Source organism: Eleginops maclovinus, chromosome 13 (genome assembly GCF_036324505.1).
Source record: "Eleginops maclovinus isolate JMC-PN-2008 ecotype Puerto Natales chromosome 13, JC_Emac_rtc_rv5, whole genome shotgun sequence".
Taxonomy (NCBI): Eukaryota; Metazoa; Chordata; class Actinopteri; order Perciformes; family Eleginopidae; genus Eleginops; species Eleginops maclovinus.
In genome coordinates this window covers 17,659,580-17,682,750 of record NC_086361.1, presented here as the reverse complement: position 1 = coordinate 17,682,750, position 23,171 = coordinate 17,659,580, and the positions used below count along the sequence as shown (strand labels likewise).

Here is a 23,171-nt window from a genome sequence, read left to right as displayed (position 1 = left end):
AACATCCCAATTCTGCTCTATGAATGCCATTTCAGCCAGAGCAAATGTAACATTTATGAATACATTGTAACAAAGCGTATTCTTACAGTATCCACTTTTATGGAATTAACCTTGCAAAATATTATCCAGGTAGAAATGATGGGAAACATGCAATGGGTGCTGGAAATGATCTAATAGAGCTGTGTAAGAAAAGATGGGGAAACCTGGATGTGGGATGTATGTACTGTGTTTCAGTTAGTAAGCACTCTACCTCCTGTGCCATAAATGTGCAGATGGTTTTGCAGTAACATTGCATGCTTTTCAGACTGAACTGGAGCATAAACTTTCATGTACAAGCAGGGAATGGTGCTCGACTCGCCCTGCATTTATTTCCAAACTTTCAAGTTGGGGAGATCTTTAACTGAGATTTGGCACCTCTCTTCGTCAGTCTTAACACACACTTAACTTCTCAAATTCCTCATCTGCAAATGTGAACCATCTGTGCTCTTTTGTAGCCCCAGCAGCCCAACGTGTTAATGAGAGAATGGTAAATTACAGTTAAAGCTGCTGCATGATGATGGCGTTTCTACTGTAGCCTTTGTGCAGACTGAGCTGTTGATGTGTTGATTATACTTCCTAACTTTGTCTTTGCAATGTCTGTTCTTCTCTATCAGAATGCATCAAAAAGTTGTTCACTACAGCTGTTTCATGAAGTATCATTTTCATAGCACTCAAAACCGGTGACAATATCCATTTAAGCGTTATACTTGTAACATGAGTTTGCTCTGTCTGCACCCTGCTGCAAGAGAATCCAAAACCTCGGGATCCCCTCGGGATTTCGTGGAAAGGAAATCTCCCCCTTCTGCTTTGTCCATACCAGGGATCCGATCCAGATCTCAGACCCCCGTTGGCTGCGGGGGCGCGCATAAAACTCGGTCAAAGGGTCTCTCAGTTTCACCCTCCCTCTCTCACTGTAGACACTCGTGTACGTGTCTATTGGTTTGATTATCTGCGTGAACGCGCAACGTTCTGGATCTCCTGCGTCAAGACATGTGCACATCTGGTTTTGGCAGGGTCGCAGAGTTGCGGGGGAGGGACTTTTTCAGTGTGTGTGAAAGCACGCTCTGCGCATGAACTCTGTAATTCGCAGCAGATGACCACTTGGGGGATGGAGGCTTTATTGGGGTGGTGAGCGTTTCCTCAGACAGCATCAGAGAGCACAGCACAAATTAATTTGTTCTATAGAAAATGCTGCTAAGTGGTGCTGGAGTCGCGTGCTTTAAGTGTACGGCCACGTTTGTCTACAAGCTTAAGAGCAACAAGTGGATTATGGACGAGTCTATCTCCAGTGTGAAAGAGGAGAAGGGCGACTGCACCTGAACAACAGAAAGCGAATGCTGCACCAGTCTCTCCCGCGCAGTGGGAATGGATACCGGCAATTTCCTGGCGGGGATTTGCGTTTTCTTGCTGTCGCTCAATGGATTCATCTCTTCCTCACCGACGAGAAGGCTTTGTCCCGAGCGCTGTGACTGTCAGCACCCGCAGCACCTCATGTGCACCAACCGAGGGCTGCGCACTGTGCCCAAACCTGCCACGCGTGTGCCCGAGGAGGTGCTGATCTTCAGCCTAGGGGGTAACTTCATTGGTAACATCTCTGCCTTTGACTTCACATGGTATGGTAACCTTGTACGCTTGAATTTACAGTACAATCAAATACAAAGTATTCACCCAAAAGCATTTGAGAAACTCTCCAACTTAGAAGAGCTGTACTTGGGACATAACATTTTATCAAGTATACCTGCTGGGACTTTACAATCCCTTAAGAAATTAACAATTCTCTGTGGAAATGATAACGACATTATGAAAATCACACCGGAGCTCTTTGCCAACTTGGATAATCTTGTTAAACTGCGTCTGGATGGCAACTCAATAGAAGTTCTGCAGGACTCTGTTTTTAAAAATTTGACCAGCCTACATTACCTCCATCTGGAATACAACAAGCTGCAGCACATTCACCGAAATGCTTTATCTAAACTTACCAACCTACGCTTTCTAAACCTGGCCCATAACAAGCAGTCAGCCATACGCAATGCCCTCACTTTCTCCCAACTCAAAGCTCTGACGACCCTGCTGCTGTCTGAAAATGAAATTCAGCACGTCGGAGACCACGTCTTCCAAAATCTGAAAAAGCTGTCCAAACTGTCCCTCAGTAACAACAGAATCTCCCGCCTGGACAGCGGTGCTCTGAAGGGGCTGTCGAGCCTCAGAGAGCTTCTGATTGATGGCAATGAGCTGGAGGAAATCCCAGCCGGTCTCCTGGACTCTCTAGAGCACATCGAGGAGCTGGACTTCAGTCGCAACCAGATCTCCAATGTGGACTCTTTGGCTTTTTCGCAACTTAAACATCTGAGGGTACTTAAGCTGAAGAACAACATGCTAACCAGCCTTTCTGGAGGCATTTTTGCCCTCAACAACGTGCTCTACAACCTGGATCTCCATGGCAACAACTGGACGTGTGACTGTCGCCTGGAGGAGCTGAAAAGATGGATGACTGCTGCGCATTCTCAGGGAAAATTATTGACTGTTTTTGTGCAGTGTCATCATCCTGCAACTCTGAGGGGGACGTATCTGGACTATGTGAACAGCTCCCAGCTGCAGCCCCTTGGGAACTGGACCCACATGTGTAGTAGCCAAGCGGGGCCTGAGGAGAGCCGGGGAGGGGGTGTGTTGGTTAAGATGAAGGAGGAAGAGATAGGGATGGTGGAAGCAATAAGGCAGGAGGAGGGAGGTGAGGAAGTCCAGGTGGAGGAGACAAGTGAAGATTTGAGACAGGCAAACAGGTATGGAGTTGCAACGAGAAAAGAGGGGGAAAAGAGGAAGAGAGAAGGACAGAAGGGGGTGGAAACAAAGAAACCAAAAAAAGGACCACTCAGCCCAAGGTCACGACCTGCGGCAGAGGCTCCTGGGAAACGTGGCAATGGTAGACGAAAGTCAAATGTAACATCCAGAACTGAACCAACAGCTTTTTCAAAACCTACTGACAACCAGGATACAAACCCCACAGATCCAAACTCAGGGCTCATCACCACCTCAACACTCCAGTCAGGAGAGAAGTTTGACCTTCTGAGGTCAAATCAGGAAGAGGCTCTACCAGTAATCACAGATCCGTGTGAGTTCAACCACCATTACATCACTAATGTGTCAGTGGATCAAGTGACATCCAGTACTGTCAGTATCTACTGGACCACCAGGGATCATCACCCCTACTCAGTAGGACTTGGCCATGGCCTAGATGAAGTTCACTATCGGATTCAGTTTGACCGCTTTGGTACCGCAGACCGTTTCCCCCGCTACGTTTATGTTCGCGGCACAGCTCGCTCCGTAACCCTTCGAGAACTCAGCTCAGATGTGACCTACATGGTGTGTGTGGAGGGAGTAGTGGGAGGATCTGTGTGCCAAGTTGCTCCTCGTGACCACTGCGCAGGCTTGGTCACTCTGGCTGAGGGGTTCAGCCGTGGAAGCATGCTGACCTCTGACCTCGAGCTGGTGACGGTGGCCACGCTGGCTGGGAACGCCGTGCTGCTGCTGGTCATCGGCAGCGTCTGGCTGGGGCGGAGCCTGAAGAGGAGGCTGCAGAAGAGGAAGACGGCGGTGCACGTGCGGCACATGTACTCCACCCGGAGACCGTTTCGTCCCGCAGTGGCAGTCTCCTCCGTGTCTGCTGACTTCACCAGCTACCAGAGCAGCCGTCCCGCACGACTTGCACCCCTAGAGGAAGGGGACCTCATTGAGTTCCCTTGTGACCGCTTTCTGGACAGCAGCAGTGTTCGCAGAGACAGCGAAATGCAGAGATTTTCTGACTAGATCCATAAAATATCAATAAATGTTGCACTCTAACAGAGGAACATGGGAATTGGGCTGCAATCTTTGGTGTAGTTCCCTCTACACTATCACTAAAAACATTGGTTGTGTTTATAGCTATGAACAAAACCAAGTTAACAATCCAACTATTTTATGTCTTTGGTTTTTCACTTGACCCTAAGAAAACTTTTGAAGTGACAATAGAACAGCTGAGCTCATCAGTGCCTTTTCAGACACCAGAGGAAGTACAATCCCTCTGACTTCCTTTTCCTGCTTTGTGCCTTTCCTCTTTCATTTCCTTGCACCTGTGAGTGTTTCTCAAAGTAAGACTTATTGTGTGTAAGCAAGAATGATTGCTCACTGATTTCAACCAAGGTGCTAATGTTGAGTTGATAGACATCATATTGTCTCATATTTGTACAGTTTGTAATGATCGCTGCTGATGGCAGGGGAAACACTTGTTTGTATCACATCTATCATGTTTTGTACTTTTTGATATAATTCTACATTACACAAAGAAGTAAAGTCCCCAACAATGTGATTGATTTGTCACTTGAGTGTTGATTGGATGATTTAACTCGGATTTTACTGTCTCTGTTGCTTTCAAATACATTTTACTTAAGCCACAGCTAGGGTCAATCACAAAGGGATTATATTTCTAGAGAATACAAGTAAACTATTCGATATTTATATATTTACAAAAAAAACCTTCAGACTAAAAGATTACAAGCATTAACATCTTGAGCTCCAGGTTGATTTCTACAGCTTTATTGTTTTGGTTTTTTTGCAGGCCAGATAATCATTTTTAGAACTTCCCTGCTCAGAAATCGCATCCTATAGAGTGAGTGTTTTTTAAAAATATGTTTTTTTTTTATCTGAATAGGTTCCTTGCTGTTGACAGGTTTAGACTAGCTTTAATGTAAAACAAAGATGTGTCTTTTATTGTCAGAAATGGAGCACTCATGAGATGTTTTACTCTGCATCTAATATGAAGTGCTTTCGAGGGAGACCTGCACAATGTGTTTGGAAGATAATGGCAATAACATGTTAGAGAAGCATGTGCATCCAGATGAGGTCTGGGATTAGTTAGTCAGTCCCTTTGTTCGAGTAGACAGGGTGGAGTGCCTCCCACACTAAGTCCAAATCAGGCACACATGCACAAAGACACGTGCACGCCCACATATGCAAAAGTGCAAGGATAAAAAATATATTAATATCACCAGACACTCAGGATGTCAGAACGGAAAGAACAAGGAAGAAAGAGTCTACAGCTGGTACCAAAATTAAGTCCTTTAGTTTGGGACACTTCACACTCAAATCAAATGTTACATTTTTCTTTGCTTTGCATATTATGTATAACGAATAACTAATGTCTTTTTATTGGCCAAACATAAAACAGGCTATGATCCATTATGCTGACCATTCCAGTCATCATGGTCAATAACCACTTACACAAACAGTCACTAGATGGCAGACTAGACCATACTGTATGTACAGAAACAATCAGATATTTATGATATCATGACTCAAAATCACAGGTTTCCTGTGTCATATTTTATATGATGAACAATATTTAAAATCATCTGAAATAAATACATGAAAATACCAGAACAAGAGATTGTTTTATAAACTGACAGGTATTGAGACACGAGGTGCAGTTTAAAGTAAATGTCTTAGTTGGAAGTAAAATATGTGCCTAGAAGGAAAGTCTCTACAATCGCGTTTTAAATGGCTTTCCAGGTCAGGCGTAGGTTTGATTTCAAATCTTGAATAAACATTTGTTGGTGTTAATATGAATTCTTGGTAGAAAAATACAATCTTTTTACAAGATACTTTGGCATCAAAGACAAGGCATAACGTGTGCGATTGCAGATGCTCATTTTGAAATATAAAACTATTGTATAGCCTTTTTATTTTACTTAGTGCAAGAACAGATGTTTCATGATTGAGTGTTATCAGTGCTTAGCAAGCAATGGTGAGCTTGCAGAAAGGATCCAGTTGCCATGTAACCATCTCAGAAAAGGTCATTTTTTGCACCTGTTATGGAAATGTATCAGTATGTGGTTCTGGGTCTCCTTTCCAACCAGAAAATGATCATCATAATATTGAAAAATACCTCAGTGTTCAAATGGATTTATAAATTCACCTATCCAGTTTGGCATTTTTATCCATAATGCAAAGACACAGATGCTGAGTCAGACTAAGTGTAATTTAACAAAGAAATTCAGGCTGATCAGATTCATTCAGTCCTCCACCCCCTCATCTTTGTAGTCCAGACGTGGGGTCGTGCCCTTTCATGCCTTTAGCTGCCGAGGAGGTGGAGATGCTGTTGTGTTGGACCGCCTGCAGATGAGACCCAGGTCCTGCAGGGGTGGGACTTCCTGCTGGGCTCTCCCCTGCCGCTGGAATCAGAGACAGCTGTCAATCAGAGACACCGATCCTGAAGACCGACCATTCTGTGAGCACCGTTTGTAAGCATTATGCATGCAAATTAATTTAAAAAACCACGACAACTAAGATTAAAGGAAAATATCTCTTTTATTTTAACAAATGAATACTGTACATACAGGTAAAAAGAAAACAATAGAAATATACGAAAGTAACTCATGCCAATATTGCATCCATCTTTGTTCTCCGAAACTCAACATTTTAAAACATAATGGCTGCTTTCTTTTAAGCCACAAGGTGCAGTATATCTTTTCGTTCCTTTTTAGGTCACATACAGGTTAAATTATTGTCAAACATTAATTTGAACCTGTCTGGAGTGCAAGATGGGCACGGTCTGCACGCTAGCTTCATGCAAGGCAAAATGGCAAGGTATTGCATTTCACTCCAGAGTATTTCAAATACCATCAAGTATGAGTTCATTAAATGAGCATGAAAATGGAAATGAAAAATGCATTCCTCTAAATGGAGCGTTAAAAGAGTGCAGTGCTTCCCCCGATTGGCTCTCCATAGGAATAAAAGTGCATGTACCAATATTTGGAGGCTGTGGGAGTTAAAAGCAGAGTTTTACTCTTAAGTGCTGTTTAGTTGCACTCAGCTAGATACAGTTTAAGGTCTGTGTGCTGAGAGAGGGGGGGGAGGGCTTTGCATAAAAAGACACAATGCAACAGGGTTTTCGCTTTTGTGCACAAAAAAAGTTTCTGAATTATTCCCTCAGTGGTGGATGGAGATGATTGGTGTCAGGGGTCTGGAAAAGCTGGTGAGATGTCTAGCGAGGGGGAGCAGTTGGTTTACTCACTGGGATACCCCTGTGACTCTCTCTGCCGGGCGGTGACAGGACAGTCCTTGTGGGTGAGCAGAATCTGCTTTAGCTGACCCACCTCTGACCTCAGTGACGTCACCTCGTTCTGGAAACACAGAGAAGCATTAAGTATCCCTGAAGTGCAGATTGTGTGTACTTGTGTGTACTTGTGTGTGCAGAGCGTCTCCCACCTGTAGCTGCAGGTTTGTATGCGTCAGCTCTTCAGCTTTCTTCTCCAGTGACGACACCCAAACCTTCCTCTTCTGTCGGCACCGGGTGGCTGCAGCCCGGTTTCGCTCCAGAAACTTCTGCCTGCGCTCGTCGGGGTCCTGATCTGCCGTCCTCCTGCGGCGGTGGCTGCCTCCTCCACCTCCTCCTCCTCCACTTCCACTGCTGCAGCTACTATCTGCCTGCATTGAATGCTGGGAGTGGGGTGGATGGGAGGATTGCATCTGCAGTGCAACTGGTGATAACTGCAAACAAATAACAAACATTGAAAAGTAACCCCACTGTGCCTGAAATCAGAAGTAATTTAATTAAGCATATTTTGGTTGTTTTCAACTTATTCAAATCAAATACACACAAACAAAAAGGTTGTAACTTTTAAAATACTGAACAACCTGAAATGTATACTGGCCCAAAAAGTGTAGGCTAGAGCCTTATCCTATTAAATCTACCCTTTTTATTTCAATGACTTGTGTCCATATTACGTTTTTTGAAGCGTTTTAGTTTTTTTTTGGCATATTTCACTTCAAAATGGAGTCTGCAATTTCAAAGTCAACTAAATATCTAATTTGAGAAAATGGGAGTCTTTAAAATGATATGTTAGTTGATTTCATGATATTCAGCCCATTTAAAAATTATTCGGCTGTCTTCTAGCAAAAACAATCAGATTTTTTGTATTTCAAAAAACCTCCACACTTAAGAGAGCGTATGGATCTATTGGTACAGTATATATGCAGACGAGAATTATTTAAATTCAGGTGTATTATCACTAGGCTAAACAGTAAACATCGTACCTGTGAAGGGACAGACAGGGGTTGTAAAGGAGGCGAGCCCTGGTGCATGTGGGGGTGCGGCGCTTGGTGAGCCTGTGGGTGGTGGCTGTGGGGGCTTCCCATGTGCTGCGGAGGTGGAGCGTGGCATCGCTGTTGGAAGGTGATGGGCGGAGCAGGGAGCTGCGGATGATGAGGAGGAGGATGAGGGTGGTGTTGTAGTGGAGGAGCATGATGACGCTGTGACATCATCTCCATCATGTGATCCATGGCTGCCACGGGGTTGTTGATGCCGACCATTGCTGGGTGGTGCTGCTGGAAATGATGGCCCAGCGTCTGTTTGGATCTCTGCGAAGGGACAAATTAATGATGAAATACCTTTATTTTACTATATTCATATTTTATATACATTTTAAAATACCTAAGTATACCTAATATAAGTAAAAGTCCTACATTCAAAATCTTTCTCAAGCTAAATTACAAAAGTATTGGGATCCAAATACACTCAAAGTACTCTTTATGTGTTATGGCCCATTTAAAAATCTCACACAGTATATATTAAATTACTGGATTATAATTTTTGAAGCATTAATGTGTTGATCAGAGCTTGAAAAGGCATAGCTAAATGTTACTACTTTGTTTACTAATCTGCTGCTGAATACATTAACCTACAAGAATATGTCAACGTGTATTTATTAGTTGATTTAAATTATAGTATGTGTATAAAGTAACATTAGATTAAAATACCAAGGTTAAGTACAAGCAATTCAAAATTGTACCTAAAGACAGTACTTGGTATAATGTACATTCCACTATAGGAGACAATGTAAAAAGCATTTAAGATGCATAAAACATTACATACCAGCTGAAAACAACCAGATTTGTATATGTATGTTTTATGATGTCAGCTTTGAATAAGTCTGACCACATGTGCAGACATCATAACAATCACCTTAAGCAATGCACGAAAGGCATACCTCACACATATCACATTTCTGCTATTGAAAAGGCTGTGTGCTGTGAGTCAAGAGTTGTACATATCATATCCTTCAGACAGATTAACCTCAGTAATCGACACTCTCATAATATCTTGTATATTTTAACATCTTCTAATTTAAACAGCACATTTCTTCTGAATTTACGGCCTCTAAGAACGTTACAGATTCTGAAATGTCTCAAAGGCTGGTGAACCTGGTATAGAGGACACAGGAAGGACTTTTAAACCAAAGGAAATATAGTTTCTGAATTACTGAAAGTCTTTTGTCAATGAATGAATGACAATTTAAATCCATCTCGGCCTACATGGATTTAGGGTTGGGTTCTGTTTAAGCCCCTTAATTACACGGCTTAGTTGAATACTCAATGCTGATTGGTCCGTTTACATTAACAACATGATGTGTTTACAGTAAATGATACATACTAATCTGCTCATGAGTAAAACAGAGTATCCGAACATGGGTCCACAAATTATAACATAAAAAAACTCTTCTATTTGTAAATGAAAATAAATAAACAGAATCATATTTTATGATAATGTTACACTCCAAAAAGCTATTTTGCGTTTTGATTACTTTTATTTTTGGTACATTTTAAATAAGTAGTAGTAGGACTTTTACTTGCAATGGAATATGTTTAAACTGTGGTATTACTACTTTTACTTAAGTAAACAATGAGTACTTTTCCTACCTCTGCCCACACGGTTAGTAAACCTAACTATGTGACACACTAAACACCTCACAGGAAGAGCTGTTGTCAAACATATCCCGACTCTCTCATACTGTGTGTGTTAGACCCCCAACACCGACTAAATTGGTAACAACCGTAGACTGCATGTACAGATATATTTATCCATATAGACATAACAGTGTATGCTAAAAGCAGATAAGCTATCCAACATACAGGCCACTTCGGGACAGCCTTAGTATCCTGCCGTATTCTACCTCTACGTAGTAAACTGTCTCAAAATTAAAATGATAACCGCTCTCAGCCACCATCTACCACTTAGCCCATCATCGGCTTTTCTCCCAAATACCCACAACTGTGAAAACAACTGTAAATAAGAGGGATAATGTGTTCCAATAAATGCTTCAGTCTGCAGCTTGATACCTTCACACTTTATCATTCCCGCATATCATCTGACTAAACAGACTGTAAGAGCTAAATTAAACCTCATCTCACCTTTCTCCTCCCCTCAGCAGAGGAGGGAGAGGTCATGTTTAGAGCATGACATCACCCTCCCTCCCTCTCTCCCTCCCTCCCCAGCAATATTGCTATCTGTTCCCTGTTACACAATATTTCTTTAAGAGGAGAAGCAGATTTTTTCCCCCCCTTCAACCATTCAACAGTGAAAAAAGGGAGCACATTTAGCCATTGCCAAGGATGAGGTCACCGAGTCTGTCTGTGCCAGCTTTGCCAGCCAGCCGAGTGCCAGTCAAACAGACACACACCCGCAAACACACCAAACAGGACGGGACGGGAGTATCTCGGCTCTGTTTACTACATAGAAACAGCCTGACACTGGGGCCTGTGATTACATCATGGGTCTCCTTGGCCTGGATGACACACCACGTTGATATTTCTGTCTGGAGGGATCAGTGAATGAAGACAGAACTGTACATGAAACACTGATCCACTTGTTGGACGTTTACTTTTCCTCTTCAGCTGAGAGTGGAGTTACTGTACAACAGAGGCATGTTGATACCCATTTTTGTGGTTTTACAGAAGCAAAGTCTTGTTTCATACCTCAGAATTGCAAACCACAACACCAGACGAGACTAAATTACAATAGAATATAATTTAAATTGGACTGGAGAAAAGGGGGTTGTGTGTGCGTGTTCACAGAAGTTAGGTTTAGATTTTAACCCGCGACCTGAGCAGCTCCGAAACCTGAAACCACTTTTCATTTGCCACTCTATATACAACCTCTGCACATGAGGTCATTGTGTGTGTGTGTGTGTGTGTGTGTGTGTGTGTGTGTGTGTGTGTGTGTGTGTGTGTGTGTGTGTGTGTGTGTGTGTGTGTGTGTGTGTGTGTGTGTGTGTGTGTGTGTGTGTGTGTGTGTGTGTGTGTGGATGCAGGGTGTTTTCACAGTTTTCCCTCTGAAATTGCTTTTGATAGCACACATATTTAACAATTTATACTACATGCACCTAGAAAGAGGAGATGTAAAATTTACCAGGGTAGAGATTGAGAGCAAGGTGACACAAGGAAAATAAAACAACCAAGAAAAGCCAGGGAGAGCATGTAGATTAGGACTTCCTGTGGTGCGTGACCTGTGTGTGTGTGTGTGTGTGTGTGTGTTGGTTAAAGTGTAGAATTACACTGTTTCCCGGCTGTCCTGATTGGAAAATAATAAGCCAAAGGCAGATTGTGTGTTTTGTGGCTTTAATTTCAGAGGAAGGGGTCAGCATTGTGAGAAATACAGTTATTTACTTTCTGTTGGAGATTTACTTAAGAAGATTGATAACAGTCTTATTATTTGTCGATTAAATATAACACGCATAGGAAGATTGAACGTGACACAAAGACTTGGCACTATCCCTAAAATTGCAACAATTAATTTGCGTTCTTTTCTTTATCTTTCTGAAGTCTGTAACAGGATTGCTTGAAGTTCTTGTTGAATCTACATTTAATCTACATTTTTTGACACTTGAACATGTTATTTTTTAGGTTAAATAAGATGAAATATAACATGTAAATAGGGGAGATTGAGGGGAGCTGGTAAAGGCGGATTTGGTCACTCCTGGATAGATTCAGGCGAGATTTCACCCCTGTTTTACAGCCTTTGTGCTAATAAAGAGGTAACCGGCTCCTGGTTGTAGCTTTATTCTCACTGTGCAAATATAATAATGGTTAAATGTATGCATCTTTATCAGAAAAGCAAATAATTGTATTTCCGTAATTTCAAACTTCTCCTTTAATACTGCAGCTAACAAATGACTATATGCTTTATTCCAAAAACAATGACCGTGGTATTAGTTTTCCAAAACCCATGAGCAGTCCAGCAGTACTAACTGTTGTCAGTAATTGTATGTACTGTATGTATGTATGTATGTATGTATGTTGTTGTTGTTATATGTGGTCAAACAGGAAAAGGAAAAGAATAATCATCAAGAAACAATAAGAAAATGTCTGCTCAGTACCTGAGGCGAGGAACAGACGTGGTTGTGTACAGGACCGGGTAAACCCATTACACACGACATTTGCTTCTCCATCTGAAGAAGGAAAGAGATTGACACAAAAATAACCTTTCAAGCGTTACAAGGGAAAGCTATAGCACATACATAACCTCCAGCATAAAGAGTTCCTCACAAGGTCACATCCATTTGGAATTTGACACTTTTCATTAATTCATACACAAGAGTGAAGTGAATTTTTCTGTCAGCCATGAATATTTCCAACTCTAGGATTTTGACCACTTTGGCCACTATACCTGCATCCATAAATCATGCATGTCTGGATGCAAATGGATGTGTGTGAGTCCCTCGAACTTACAGGCATGTGCTGAGCAGCTGCCCCTTGCATGGCGGGGTCTGGAAGCGTGCCAGGTAAGGAGGCTGGCAGCGGTTGTCTGTGTCTGTTCCGCATGTGGAGGAGGGAGGACAGCGACCCGGGAACGGGCCTGTGGTCAGCCGCAGAGGGAAAGAGAGAGGGACGAGTCAGAGACGTCCACGGATAAAGTTTCACTAATCCAGTTAAGAGAGGGTTGCAAGTTTAAACATTTATAGACTAAATGGCAGATATAGATGGACTTGGTCAAAAAATGGCAAATTTTAACTAGGGATGGATGAATGAAGGACATGAAAGAAGACGGATTAGGACAAATCCAACTTGATTTGTTTTACCCAAAAGTGTCATTGGCACCACGTTTTCTGAATCCCCCCGAGAAATACAGCGTATTGAATCTTTTAAATATCCGGATCAGAGATTTCTGCCTCCATCCCAATGCATCGAAGCAGATTGGAATTGTGTTTGAGGTAATAAATACAGTTAAAATGTAATTTTAAGGTGTGTCTTTTCAGAAAAAAATCCCAGTTACACTGGATAATCCACAGACTTTACTGTTCATTGGAAGGAAATAATCCAAATCAAACACTATTGTTCTGTGGATTATCCAGAATAACAGAGACATCTGTTCCTGGAAAGAGTTGTTTCCATTTCCAAAATGTTCAAAACAAAATGTCAATGCTGTTTGAATAACCATTTTATTGTATTCACCGTTTTCGCCTGAATGGACAACTTTTTATCTTTTGGTTGACTTAAAATGCTTGCGGGAAGTTTTTACTTTTTTGTCTCACTTTGGTAGTTGAATCTGGTTGGGTTTCAATTATTTTTCATTGTTTCCTCTTTGAATAGTGTGAAATCCATTTCTTCTTTTTCAAGGCTGTTTTTTACAATTTATATTAAAAAAGAAATCGTTACCATCCTTGGCATGACTCTTTATTCTTGTTTTCTATTCCTGCCTTAGAGTTTAACAGGGAGGATCTCAGGTTGCTTGCATGTGAGTGTTATGTGAGAACAGGGGAGAAGGTGGGTTTTTAGGATCTTAACGGATTACCTCGAGCCAGTCCAACCTGGCAACACAAGCAGAGTAAGAAATCTAAGAGGTGGAAATGTGGGGCAAATCAAATATAAACTATCTACAAACCACTAGAAGCAAGTGAGAAGATATGCTGTTTTATGAGCTGGGTGAACAAACACTTAAAATCTGGACAAAAGCAATCCCTCAAACAACAAACAGAAATCTAACTGTTATTGTTTGTGAGCGGGAAGGAGTAAACAGAGGTTTGAGGTTAAGAAACTAAACTGTAATGAGGCGAAATAAGTGAAAAAAAACAGAGAAAGGGAAAGAAGTGACAGTTTGAGCGGGAGGAGAGAAGCTCAGGGATCACAGCGGGGGATGCAGAGACCCAGGGTGCCATGTGCTGACCTAACCGCTCTGGCTCTCAGCCAATCAGAGAGCGTGGGCAGCCGTGGCCGCGGTGATGTCATCGGCAATGATGTCATCACTGAATCTGGGGTATGCAGCCCGTTTAACATACAACAAAGTACAGACAAACCAAAACAGCATTTCCTCACGTAACCACAACAGTTCTACCGGGACAACAGCCAGACACATTTAGAGACCAGGTTGCTATGGAAACCGGTCATAAACATGAGGGGAAACAGTCAGACACACGATCCGTGGTTCGTTTAGCAACACTGAGCTGGTTGCACTGACTAACATGCTGTCTGGATTCAGCTGGCACTGATTTTATGTGCCATTATCAAGCCTCAGTCGCTGCCCACAGTCCTGTCTGCTACGGGACAGATGTTTGGACTTTATAATGTCATATTGGCACTTTGGTTCATCTATGTGAGACGAAGGCTTTGTTTATCTACTATATGTGTTGCAAGTGGAAATTAGACGCCTTTGATTTTCTTCGGACAGGCCGTCGGGATAAGAGTAGGCCGTAAAATCACTCAAACCCAAAAAGTCAAGTGAATGATGTCATCAGGTATCGGGTCTGAAACTGCTCCATTGGCAATGTGTTAGGATTAGAAAAGTTGTTTGAGATACACTTAAATCACCACGGGGCATGCTCTTAGTATATCCTTTCCTTTTTTGCGTAATAACTGGTAACATTACAATATAATGACGCTAATATGGGTATGAGAAAGAAAACCAACATTCTTTTGGGACACAAAATCTGTCTTCCATTCATTTTCTATATAGCAGATCTACAGTATATACTTGATCACATCATTGAGACTTTATCCTCTAGCTTCTGGCTATAACGGAGTTGCTCATGTTCACAAATTCTGATTGAACTTTCCTAGTCCATGGAAAATGTTTTTTGTAATTCTTCATTTTTTGGGTGTTCCCCTTTAAGGCACTGACTGCGTATTCACAATTTCCCCATAAGTAGAGCTTGAGTATAATGTGATTATGCAACTGCCAGTTATGATTCATTAGGTGACAACTACGGCTGGTACACAAAACGTTTATAACAACTATATTTTATGGGAAAGTGAAAAACACTGAAATAGTAGTTAAGTTACAACTTGCGAAAGAAGCTGGCAGTAAATATGAAAGTGCAGTAGGAAGATGACGTTTCAAGCAAAAGTAATAAATAAAGTTAAAGTTCAATTAAAGAATGGAGAAACAGAACGTGTTGGAGAAAAAAACTACTTTTTTCCCCCTATTTTTGTGTGATTCCTTAAATAAATTCAATAAACATATTCGATCAATACTTAGAAATATAAATATTTATCATAATCTATAGACGGATGCAAATTTAGATATTTACCGGTCACAAAATGTCCACATTTTAATGTCCATATTTTTTTAAAGAGCCGCTTACAATGTTACTTTTTTTATCGGCTAAAGTCTTAATAATAATTCAATATATTTGACATGCCTGAAATATAACAATACCATTTTTCACATCAAACAGCATGCACCAAGAAAAATGGGTATGATATTGTTAATTCAACCCACGGTGTATGTAATGAGGTATTGAGATGACATAAATCCAAATCCAATGTTGAAATGTCAGCAAGAGGGAAAACAGCTGCTGGGAGCCGCTCAGATGAAAGACAGGAACTCCTCTAATCTGTCTGAAGGACGGGGTGATAACCGGGGAGCCGTCGAGGCTGCGCAGGCTCTGACCCTTCCCAGACACAACACAGGCAGTATTTGGGTGACAGGGTGGGCAACGGTAGTGGGTTTGAGTGGGTGTCGTGCAGCGGTTCTCAATCTCTAATCTGTGACTTTGTTCTTTTAGCAAATTGATGTTTGTATTATTTTTCTACCTCCTTTCACTCCGTTCATTAGTGAAGTGATAAATTATGCAGGGGAAAATGCCCGGGCAGAATGATTTATAATACGTCTAAAACAGGATGGGCCAGACAGGGTGAAGGAGAGGAAGAAAGAGTGAGAAAAGGCAACATTAAAAGGAAATGTTTGTGTGTGTCTATATGTGATGAAGGTAATACGTTCTGCTGATGGAAAAAGATGCCTTTAAGGGATAATTTGGGTTTTTTAAAGCAGGGTTTTATGAGGGAATTATCCAAACGTCAAGGTATCTAAAGTAAATGACTGTCAGTACACCCTCAGATTGGAGAAACAAACAGGAATAGCACGGAAGCTAAGCCATGTTCTGCTGTTTGGAGAAAATGATTTTCAGCCATGTAAAACAAATGCATTATCATTTCAAATGTACGCTATATGTCGAGTATTTTACCACTTTACCGTGGCATCATAAAACCCATTCCGTCTGGGAGCTAAAGTCGTGATCTACGCTCTCTTCAAAGCTACCAGACTAATTGACTGTGTACATTCTAGCAGGAGAGATTGTCTACCTCTGCATTGTTTGGTCTTTTTTTTTTTTTGCTTTATTGTGACTTTAGTGTTTAAAATTTAATTCAGATTCACCAAAACATAAAATAACACAACAAACTAACTGATAAAGGCAGCGGTAGAAAAAGAATCCTGCGTTCATAGCGGTTAAATTACATTTTTGATAGGGTCTGTCTGACAGCAAGGTAAAGATATTCTTAATATAGCACACACTTAAATGGATCTTTATTTTTTAGGGTGATAAAAATATGTGTTGCTGCTGCCCCCTTCCAGAGCAGTACATTATTTAGCTTCCATGCCTGAACATATTTCTCCAAAGTGACAGCATGCTGACCATCCTTTCCTGCAGCTAATACATTGACTATGGATGAGACTCTCATACAATCCAGCTTTAAACTCTCCTTTTAAGGTGTGTGCTGCCGTACTCACCCTGAGTGTGTGAGGGCTGAAGGAGCCTGGGTGATGACTGATCCGGACTGCGGGGAGGACAGGGCTTGCTGGGCATTCATGCTGCAGCTGGGGCCCATCATGGGGCTGTGGGACTGCGGGTGCTGCAGGGGGTGGTTCTGGGGATGGTGCAGAGGTGGCTGGGGGTGCTGGTGCTGAAGCTGGGATTTGAGCTGCTGGCTCATACAGGACAGCCCATTGTGAGGAAGTGTCTGTGGGGAGAAGTGTGAGCGACAATCAGCTGGGACAATTTTAAACTTGCAGTGTCTTCTTTCATTCAGTGTTTCTGTTGGGATTTGATGTGTAAGTGTACACATTTGTTGAGGTGTTTGTGCCTTTCGTGCTTGATGTGTAGCTGTTTAATTTACAGGGGCGAATGTGATCACCCGGTGTGTCTTTCCTCCCTGCCGGTCAGATATCTGCAGTCGTCTAATTGAGTCTGACTGCTTTTATCTCCCTCACACTCGGGTGTCACTCAAAACGCTAACCTGACAGAGCTCACAAGCAAACACCTATCAGCAATACGGTCACCATTGTATACTGGTTCTTTTAAGAATAAACTTAGGATGAGGTTTAGCCAAAGACGTTTTACCTGTTTGCTCTTTTCTTCTTCTTGTGCTTGAAGAAACTCTTCCTCTATCTCCTTAAAAATACCAACTTCTTCACAGTTCTGCAAAAACCGGGTTGGCGTCGGAGTCTGGTCTGGTAGCATGACATACAAATACACAAACAAGGAGAGAAAGATAAATTAATGGATTGCTGCCCCATAAAAGTCTTTCCCGTTTTGGCTTATTTGATTTGTAAATTGACTGTTGTCCGATCTGTTATGCAAAGAGGAGAAACAAGTCTCCTCTCAACCGTGCTCTGTCTCTCTCCGTGATAACATCAGTCTGTCTGTCTGAGCCGCCTTAACATGCAGGGGTCAAAGGTCAGCTGTGCTCTTTGTTTTGACATGAGATTTCCTGCAGGAGGCGTGACAGGCTGCAGGACACAGTGGGAATGACAATTTGCACGTTTTTTAAAGCCCTTTTTTCCCCGCTTGTCTCTACTTTTGCAATCGCTAAAAGCATCTCAAATAGCATCAAGATTATCATGGGACACAACATCTCCTATCAACATCCCATGATAATGAATTAAATATCAATAATTTAATTCTCTTCAGGGTTAGCAGCTCTTCAAGAAGAGTTACGCAGACCCTTTCTCTATCCACTTGTGGAAAAGGAAAAGGATGAGGAATTCACAACAGTTAAATGATTGTGATTAAATCTATTTTAAAGACATTTTTCAAACATAAATGCATGACATTTGCTTCTGCTCAAACTGAAAGTATTTTTGTTTTTGGACTGTAGGTTATTCAGAAAAAAAGTTAATTAAACATGTCAACTTTTAATATTTTTTTGACACTTTAAAGACGGTCAAAACAATTATGCAATTAATCAAAACAGTAATTAAGAAAGTGCTACATTGCCAGTCAAAAAGCCACTTTTGCAGTAATAAATGAACCCAACTGTCCATCTGATGATTCTATAAATCTGCAAGCTAACATAATGTTATTGTGAAACCCTGGTGCACACAGTAACAAACTGAGGCATCAAAAAGCATTTAGTTGCATCAATTCTCCCACAAGTTCCTCTCCTGTACCTGCAATCCTGCACCACTCACTTTGCAATATAAACAAACAAGGACTAAAATATATTAGGATGTTTACGCTGACCTGCACATCTCATCCCTGTGTTTTTAAATCAAAGTTGGTCTTCACTGACGCTATCGCTGTTCTTTGTCTAATTTGATGGAGTAAACTGTACATGTTGCAACATGAGCAGCTCCGTTTCACAGCACAGACTATCTGAGGGAAGGAAGCCTGTATCGAGCTTATCTGATTTCATGTTGAATAACGTAGCGTTATCATTTTTTTATCAAGAACTGATCCTGAAAAGAGGTCACCACACACACATGAAAACAACAGAGTATAGCACGTTTAAGAAGAGACAATAAGAGGAACAGTATTTATGGGGATACACAAACTCAAATATTAGCTCTTAGAGACAACACTTTTTTTGTTGTGTTCTCTCACCTGTAAAAGGCAAATCCGCCTTGATGGAGGAGAACTTGAGGGACATCTCATGCTTGTGTCCGTGGATGATCAGATGCTCTTCTAACTGGAAGCGCTGCATCACACCGACAGAGTGAGAAAGATATGAAGAGATGCATGCAGCTGCATGACATGACACACAGGTTGAGATGTTCAATAAAATCAGTTGACGCTTCTTCTTAGCTGACTAACCAGTCACAAGGGTCTGAAGGCAGCTAGGTATTTGAAATTAGTTCCAACTCCAAATGATAAGCAATGAATGCAATAAAATGTCAAATGTTTGTATTGTATGTTTAACTCAAGCTCACACAAGCTTTTTAGCACAGAGTTGAGTGTATGCTACCTTAAATTTGATGTTATTTGTTTATTTTTACAATTGAAATCCTATTAAAACAACTAAGACAATAAATAATCATGACTTTACATCATTATTTAATCTACAATAAATGACTGTATTTTATGTTAATAATTGACTTTGATAATAACTCATACATTTTCCTCTAAATATATTTTCATTTTCATCCATATATATTATATTTACAGCTGTTACGGTGCAGGTGTATCACACTTATACTGTATCCAACTGACCTGAGAGCAGCCAGGTGCGCCGCACATATAAGGCCTGTCCTGTTTGTCATTCATGTCATACACCAGCCTGCAAAACACAAGACGCAAGCATAAAATAATTCATCATTACTGCGCGAAGCATACTACGGTTTTCAGTTCATTGTGTGATGATTTAATTCGGCAGGAAGCTTGTAGCTCCATATTTTTAATTACTCAGAGAAAGTGCCTTTAGATAAATCACACAGTGAGCTGATACATTAATCCTGCATTATCACGTCTTTATTGTTGAGGCGGTGTGCAATGAAGTATATGCCACAGATGATAAATGTCTGACCCAGAGACACAACATTATTTGTAGGAAGATGATCCCTTTGGTGCCAGCAGGAGAGCAGCAGCGCTGCTCTTGATCATTTCTATGAGGAAGTGCTATAATAAATACACTGGGTTTGTTTTTTTCACAACTATTCATTACATATAACTAATAACATCAAGGCAACAAAAGGGAATTAAAGCTTTACATCATTCACTTTTGTGTAAATGTATAGCGATAAAAGCCATCAATGCTTTCAAAACATATAAATAAAGTCATCATAAAGGGTAAAAATACCAACACAAACACAGAATAGAGCACAATGATGAAGCCACATGTAGCATTTACTGCAGGATCAACACACTCAGTTCTTGAATGGAGATATTAAGCCTTGTTGGGGGTAATTATAACTATTTGAAGTGCTGCTGCTGCTGCTGACCCCTAACTTTCCACTGAGAGCAAAGGAAGGAGCCTTCAACTCAACGGCCTCAGGCATACCTCAGAGCTGTGTGTCACCAAATGATATTCACAGACTTGTAGAGGTCAGCAGGTTGACCCTTGCTTGACTTTTCATCCTCCTACTACAGTAAGTGTTTACTGATAACTCAAGGGAGGAGGAAGAAAGGAAACGGTAAAGGTGCAGATGGCAGGGATGATACAAAAATAAAAAGCGAGGGACACTTTTGAGACGTACACACTTTTCCCTGAAGCAAACTTTGCATTTGTGTAAGCATTAAGTGCTGAGAAGACAGCAAAGTGGGTCTTTATGTTATGGGAAAGTGAGAGCTGAAGAGAGGAGCGAGGAGAGAGAAAGAGAGGGCAAAAAAGTACACTCTTCCATAAGAAATGGAAAGTGTGTGGGGTGGGGGAAGGAGAGGGACATTAGGGTGATGGCGAGAGGAATGGGAAGGGCAAGTGGCAGTGAGAGAGGGAGAGAGAGGGAAAGAGAGGGAGGAAATCACAATGAATGGAAGAGAGAAGGAATGAGGGTGGGAGGCGGCATGGGGAGGACTGTACTGTCGGCCTCCTCCTGACAGGTTTAAACCTGCCTCAGCCCCCATTTTCCAACCCCTGCAAGTAGAGGTGACTTCATAAGTGTGTGTGTCTATGTGTGTGTGTGTGTGTGTGTGTGTGTGTGTGTGTGTGTGTGTGTGTGTGTGTGTGTGTGTGTGTGTGTGTGTGTGTGTATTACAAAATGGAATGAGCAAGCAAGTGTCCACAACACAACCATTATAGATAGACAGAGAGACAGATGCATAAATAAATAATGTAGAAAATCAGTGGAAAGAGTCAAAGAGTTACATCCTTTTACTGCACATGGTTTACAGTCTTGCTTGGTGCAAATAATGTGATATATTAAGAGGACATAAATAAATAGATAGTGTAGTTAATGTTAATCATAAATATTATCCAGTGTGTCTACATCTCTTTCTATACTTTAAGCAGCACTTGATCAAGATGAGCAGACTCAGCACAATTTCAGCAAAACCTTCTGTCAGAGCGATTACATCAATGCGGAATGACGTCATCCTTAATACATAAACCCAACAACGGACCAGACAATATGTTGTCAATTCAAGACGGATTATTGGCTCTTTTTTATATATTTGCCACTTAATCATAATACTTCTTTCTTGACTGGTCTGCTATTATCACTCATGATGAATGGCATAATACAACTTTAAAAAACCACCTGCTTGAGAATCCTGTACAATATGTCCAGCTAAACCTAAATAACCAACTTACTAACTACTTCTCAAAGTTCCCATGTTTGATGGATAAATGTCCACAACATAATATCGAAAGAGTCACGCGTGTTTTTTCTTCCAAAATGAAGATTTTAAGCAGCGGTTCTGACCAGAAAATCGTCCTGCAGCCGGACGGTCAATGCCCGTATGTGTCCCAAGAACATGCCAGTGTGTTTCCTTTCTTAACGCTCCGTAATGCAACCTGTTCAACTCAAAAACAACCCAGCACAGCTGTATGGAGAGTGCTGTCACACCCCCCAAATAGACACTCGCGCTCAACCTCGTCCGTCTAATGATGAGACTTCACCCGGACAGCCAAGCCAAAAAAACTTCCAAACTTTCCAGTAGCGTCACAAATAAATGTATAAGAAACACACTTCAGAAGATAAACTCAGCACAGTGTATCCGCGTCACTTGAGTTTTAAAGTTTTGTGAATGAAAGTAGGAATAGCTCAGGCTTACCTACAAGTGGAGAGGGACGAGCGGCGCTCCAGAGAGGAACCACGTTGGACTGGAGCGAGATTACAATACGATCTATTTACAGAAGCATTACATCACCCGGTGACGTCACGTGGGATTCCTGAAGTTCTAAATCATTGCGGTCCCGTACGGAGAGAGGGGCTGAGGGGGGGGGCGGGGTTTAGTACACCGGCCGGTAGGGGGACGGGACAGGACAGCAGCATGGTGCGGACCTGGACAGACGCACAACTAGACACACAGACCACAACGTGACGGGACACGGGACAGACCGGGTGGGCGGATGAGACACTGTTGTTTTTTCCCTCCCTCCCCTCTTTCTGTGTGTGTCTGAAACGGGAGGTCCCAGTGTCTGCATCGAGTTTATATGCGGAAAAATGAGTTTAGCCTTCAAGTTTAAAAAACTTTTCTGAGAGTTATTCAGGTTTATTTGAGTTTAAATTATAATATTATTATGAAACTTAAGCAGGCTTTAGTTGAGGTTAAATTGAGCAACGAATTGGCTCGATAAACGCAACTGGATTATGAAGAGGTAATTATTCGTATTGTAATAGCTATTGATATGTACAAGGCTATACCAACATTTGGACAACTAATGCTAGCATAATAATAGGCACTAATAGTAATAATAATCATAATATTGCTTCTTTGTACAATTAATATTATTATATAAACAGATTTGTCCATGAAATGGATTCACAATTTTTAAAGTTTTTATTTATTATGCTTTGTACTCAAATCATATTAATTATCATGTAAGATGTAGATATGACAAAGAAAGAGATTATTATTCTGCCTTTTGTATACTTTTAAATTATTTTCAGATAAGTAACACACAATTCAATTGAAGCACTATCCCTGTTTTCAGCATTTATATAGTTATAGAAATATTCATTCTGGTTATTTATTGTAGTATTATGTGCTCTTTTTATTTTAACTTCTATGTTTATACAACTTTTTTTTTTAATTGAGAATTTCTGTTCCTGATCCTGAATTATTGACTCCAAAAATAAATAAATAAATAAATAAATGTTCACTGAAAGGGTATTTGATCAATATCATTATATGATTCCATGAAATCCCATCGGCCGTTACAAAATAACAGGA

General features: G+C 41.2%; 2 protein-coding genes across 4 annotated transcripts; one reads left to right on the top strand and one right to left on the bottom strand.

Annotated features, from left to right (window-relative positions):
- Positions 1-1,157: 1,157 nt before the first annotated feature.
- On the top strand, positions 1,158-4,361 carry tril (TLR4 interactor with leucine-rich repeats). Its single transcript, XM_063898645.1, has one exon. It carries the CDS (start codon positions 1,405-1,407, stop codon positions 3,841-3,843), a length of 2,439 nt encoding a protein of 812 aa, XP_063754715.1. The 5' UTR covers positions 1,158-1,404; the 3' UTR covers positions 3,844-4,361.
- Positions 4,362-5,118: 757 nt separating this feature from the next.
- On the bottom strand, positions 5,119-22,245 carry LOC134874532 (cyclic AMP-responsive element-binding protein 5-like). Of its 3 annotated transcripts, none has more exons than XM_063898568.1 (11): positions 22,050-22,245; positions 19,551-19,617; positions 18,945-19,038; positions 17,463-17,572; positions 16,853-17,082; positions 12,577-12,703; positions 12,225-12,296; positions 8,107-8,430; positions 7,279-7,560; positions 7,085-7,193; positions 5,119-6,242 (listed from the first exon to the last, which is right to left on the bottom strand). In XM_063898568.1, exons 2-11 carry the CDS (start codon positions 19,602-19,604, stop codon positions 6,100-6,102), a joined length of 1,545 nt encoding a protein of 514 aa, XP_063754638.1. In that variant the 5' UTR covers positions 19,605-19,617; positions 22,050-22,245; the 3' UTR covers positions 5,119-6,099. The 3 variants fall into 3 exon arrangements, with proteins under 3 accessions (XP_063754638.1, XP_063754640.1, XP_063754639.1); XM_063898570.1 differs by having other exon boundaries at positions 17,463-17,567; positions 22,050-22,121; XM_063898569.1 differs by having other exon boundaries at positions 22,054-22,076.
- Between the last annotated feature and the right edge of the window lie 926 nt (positions 22,246-23,171).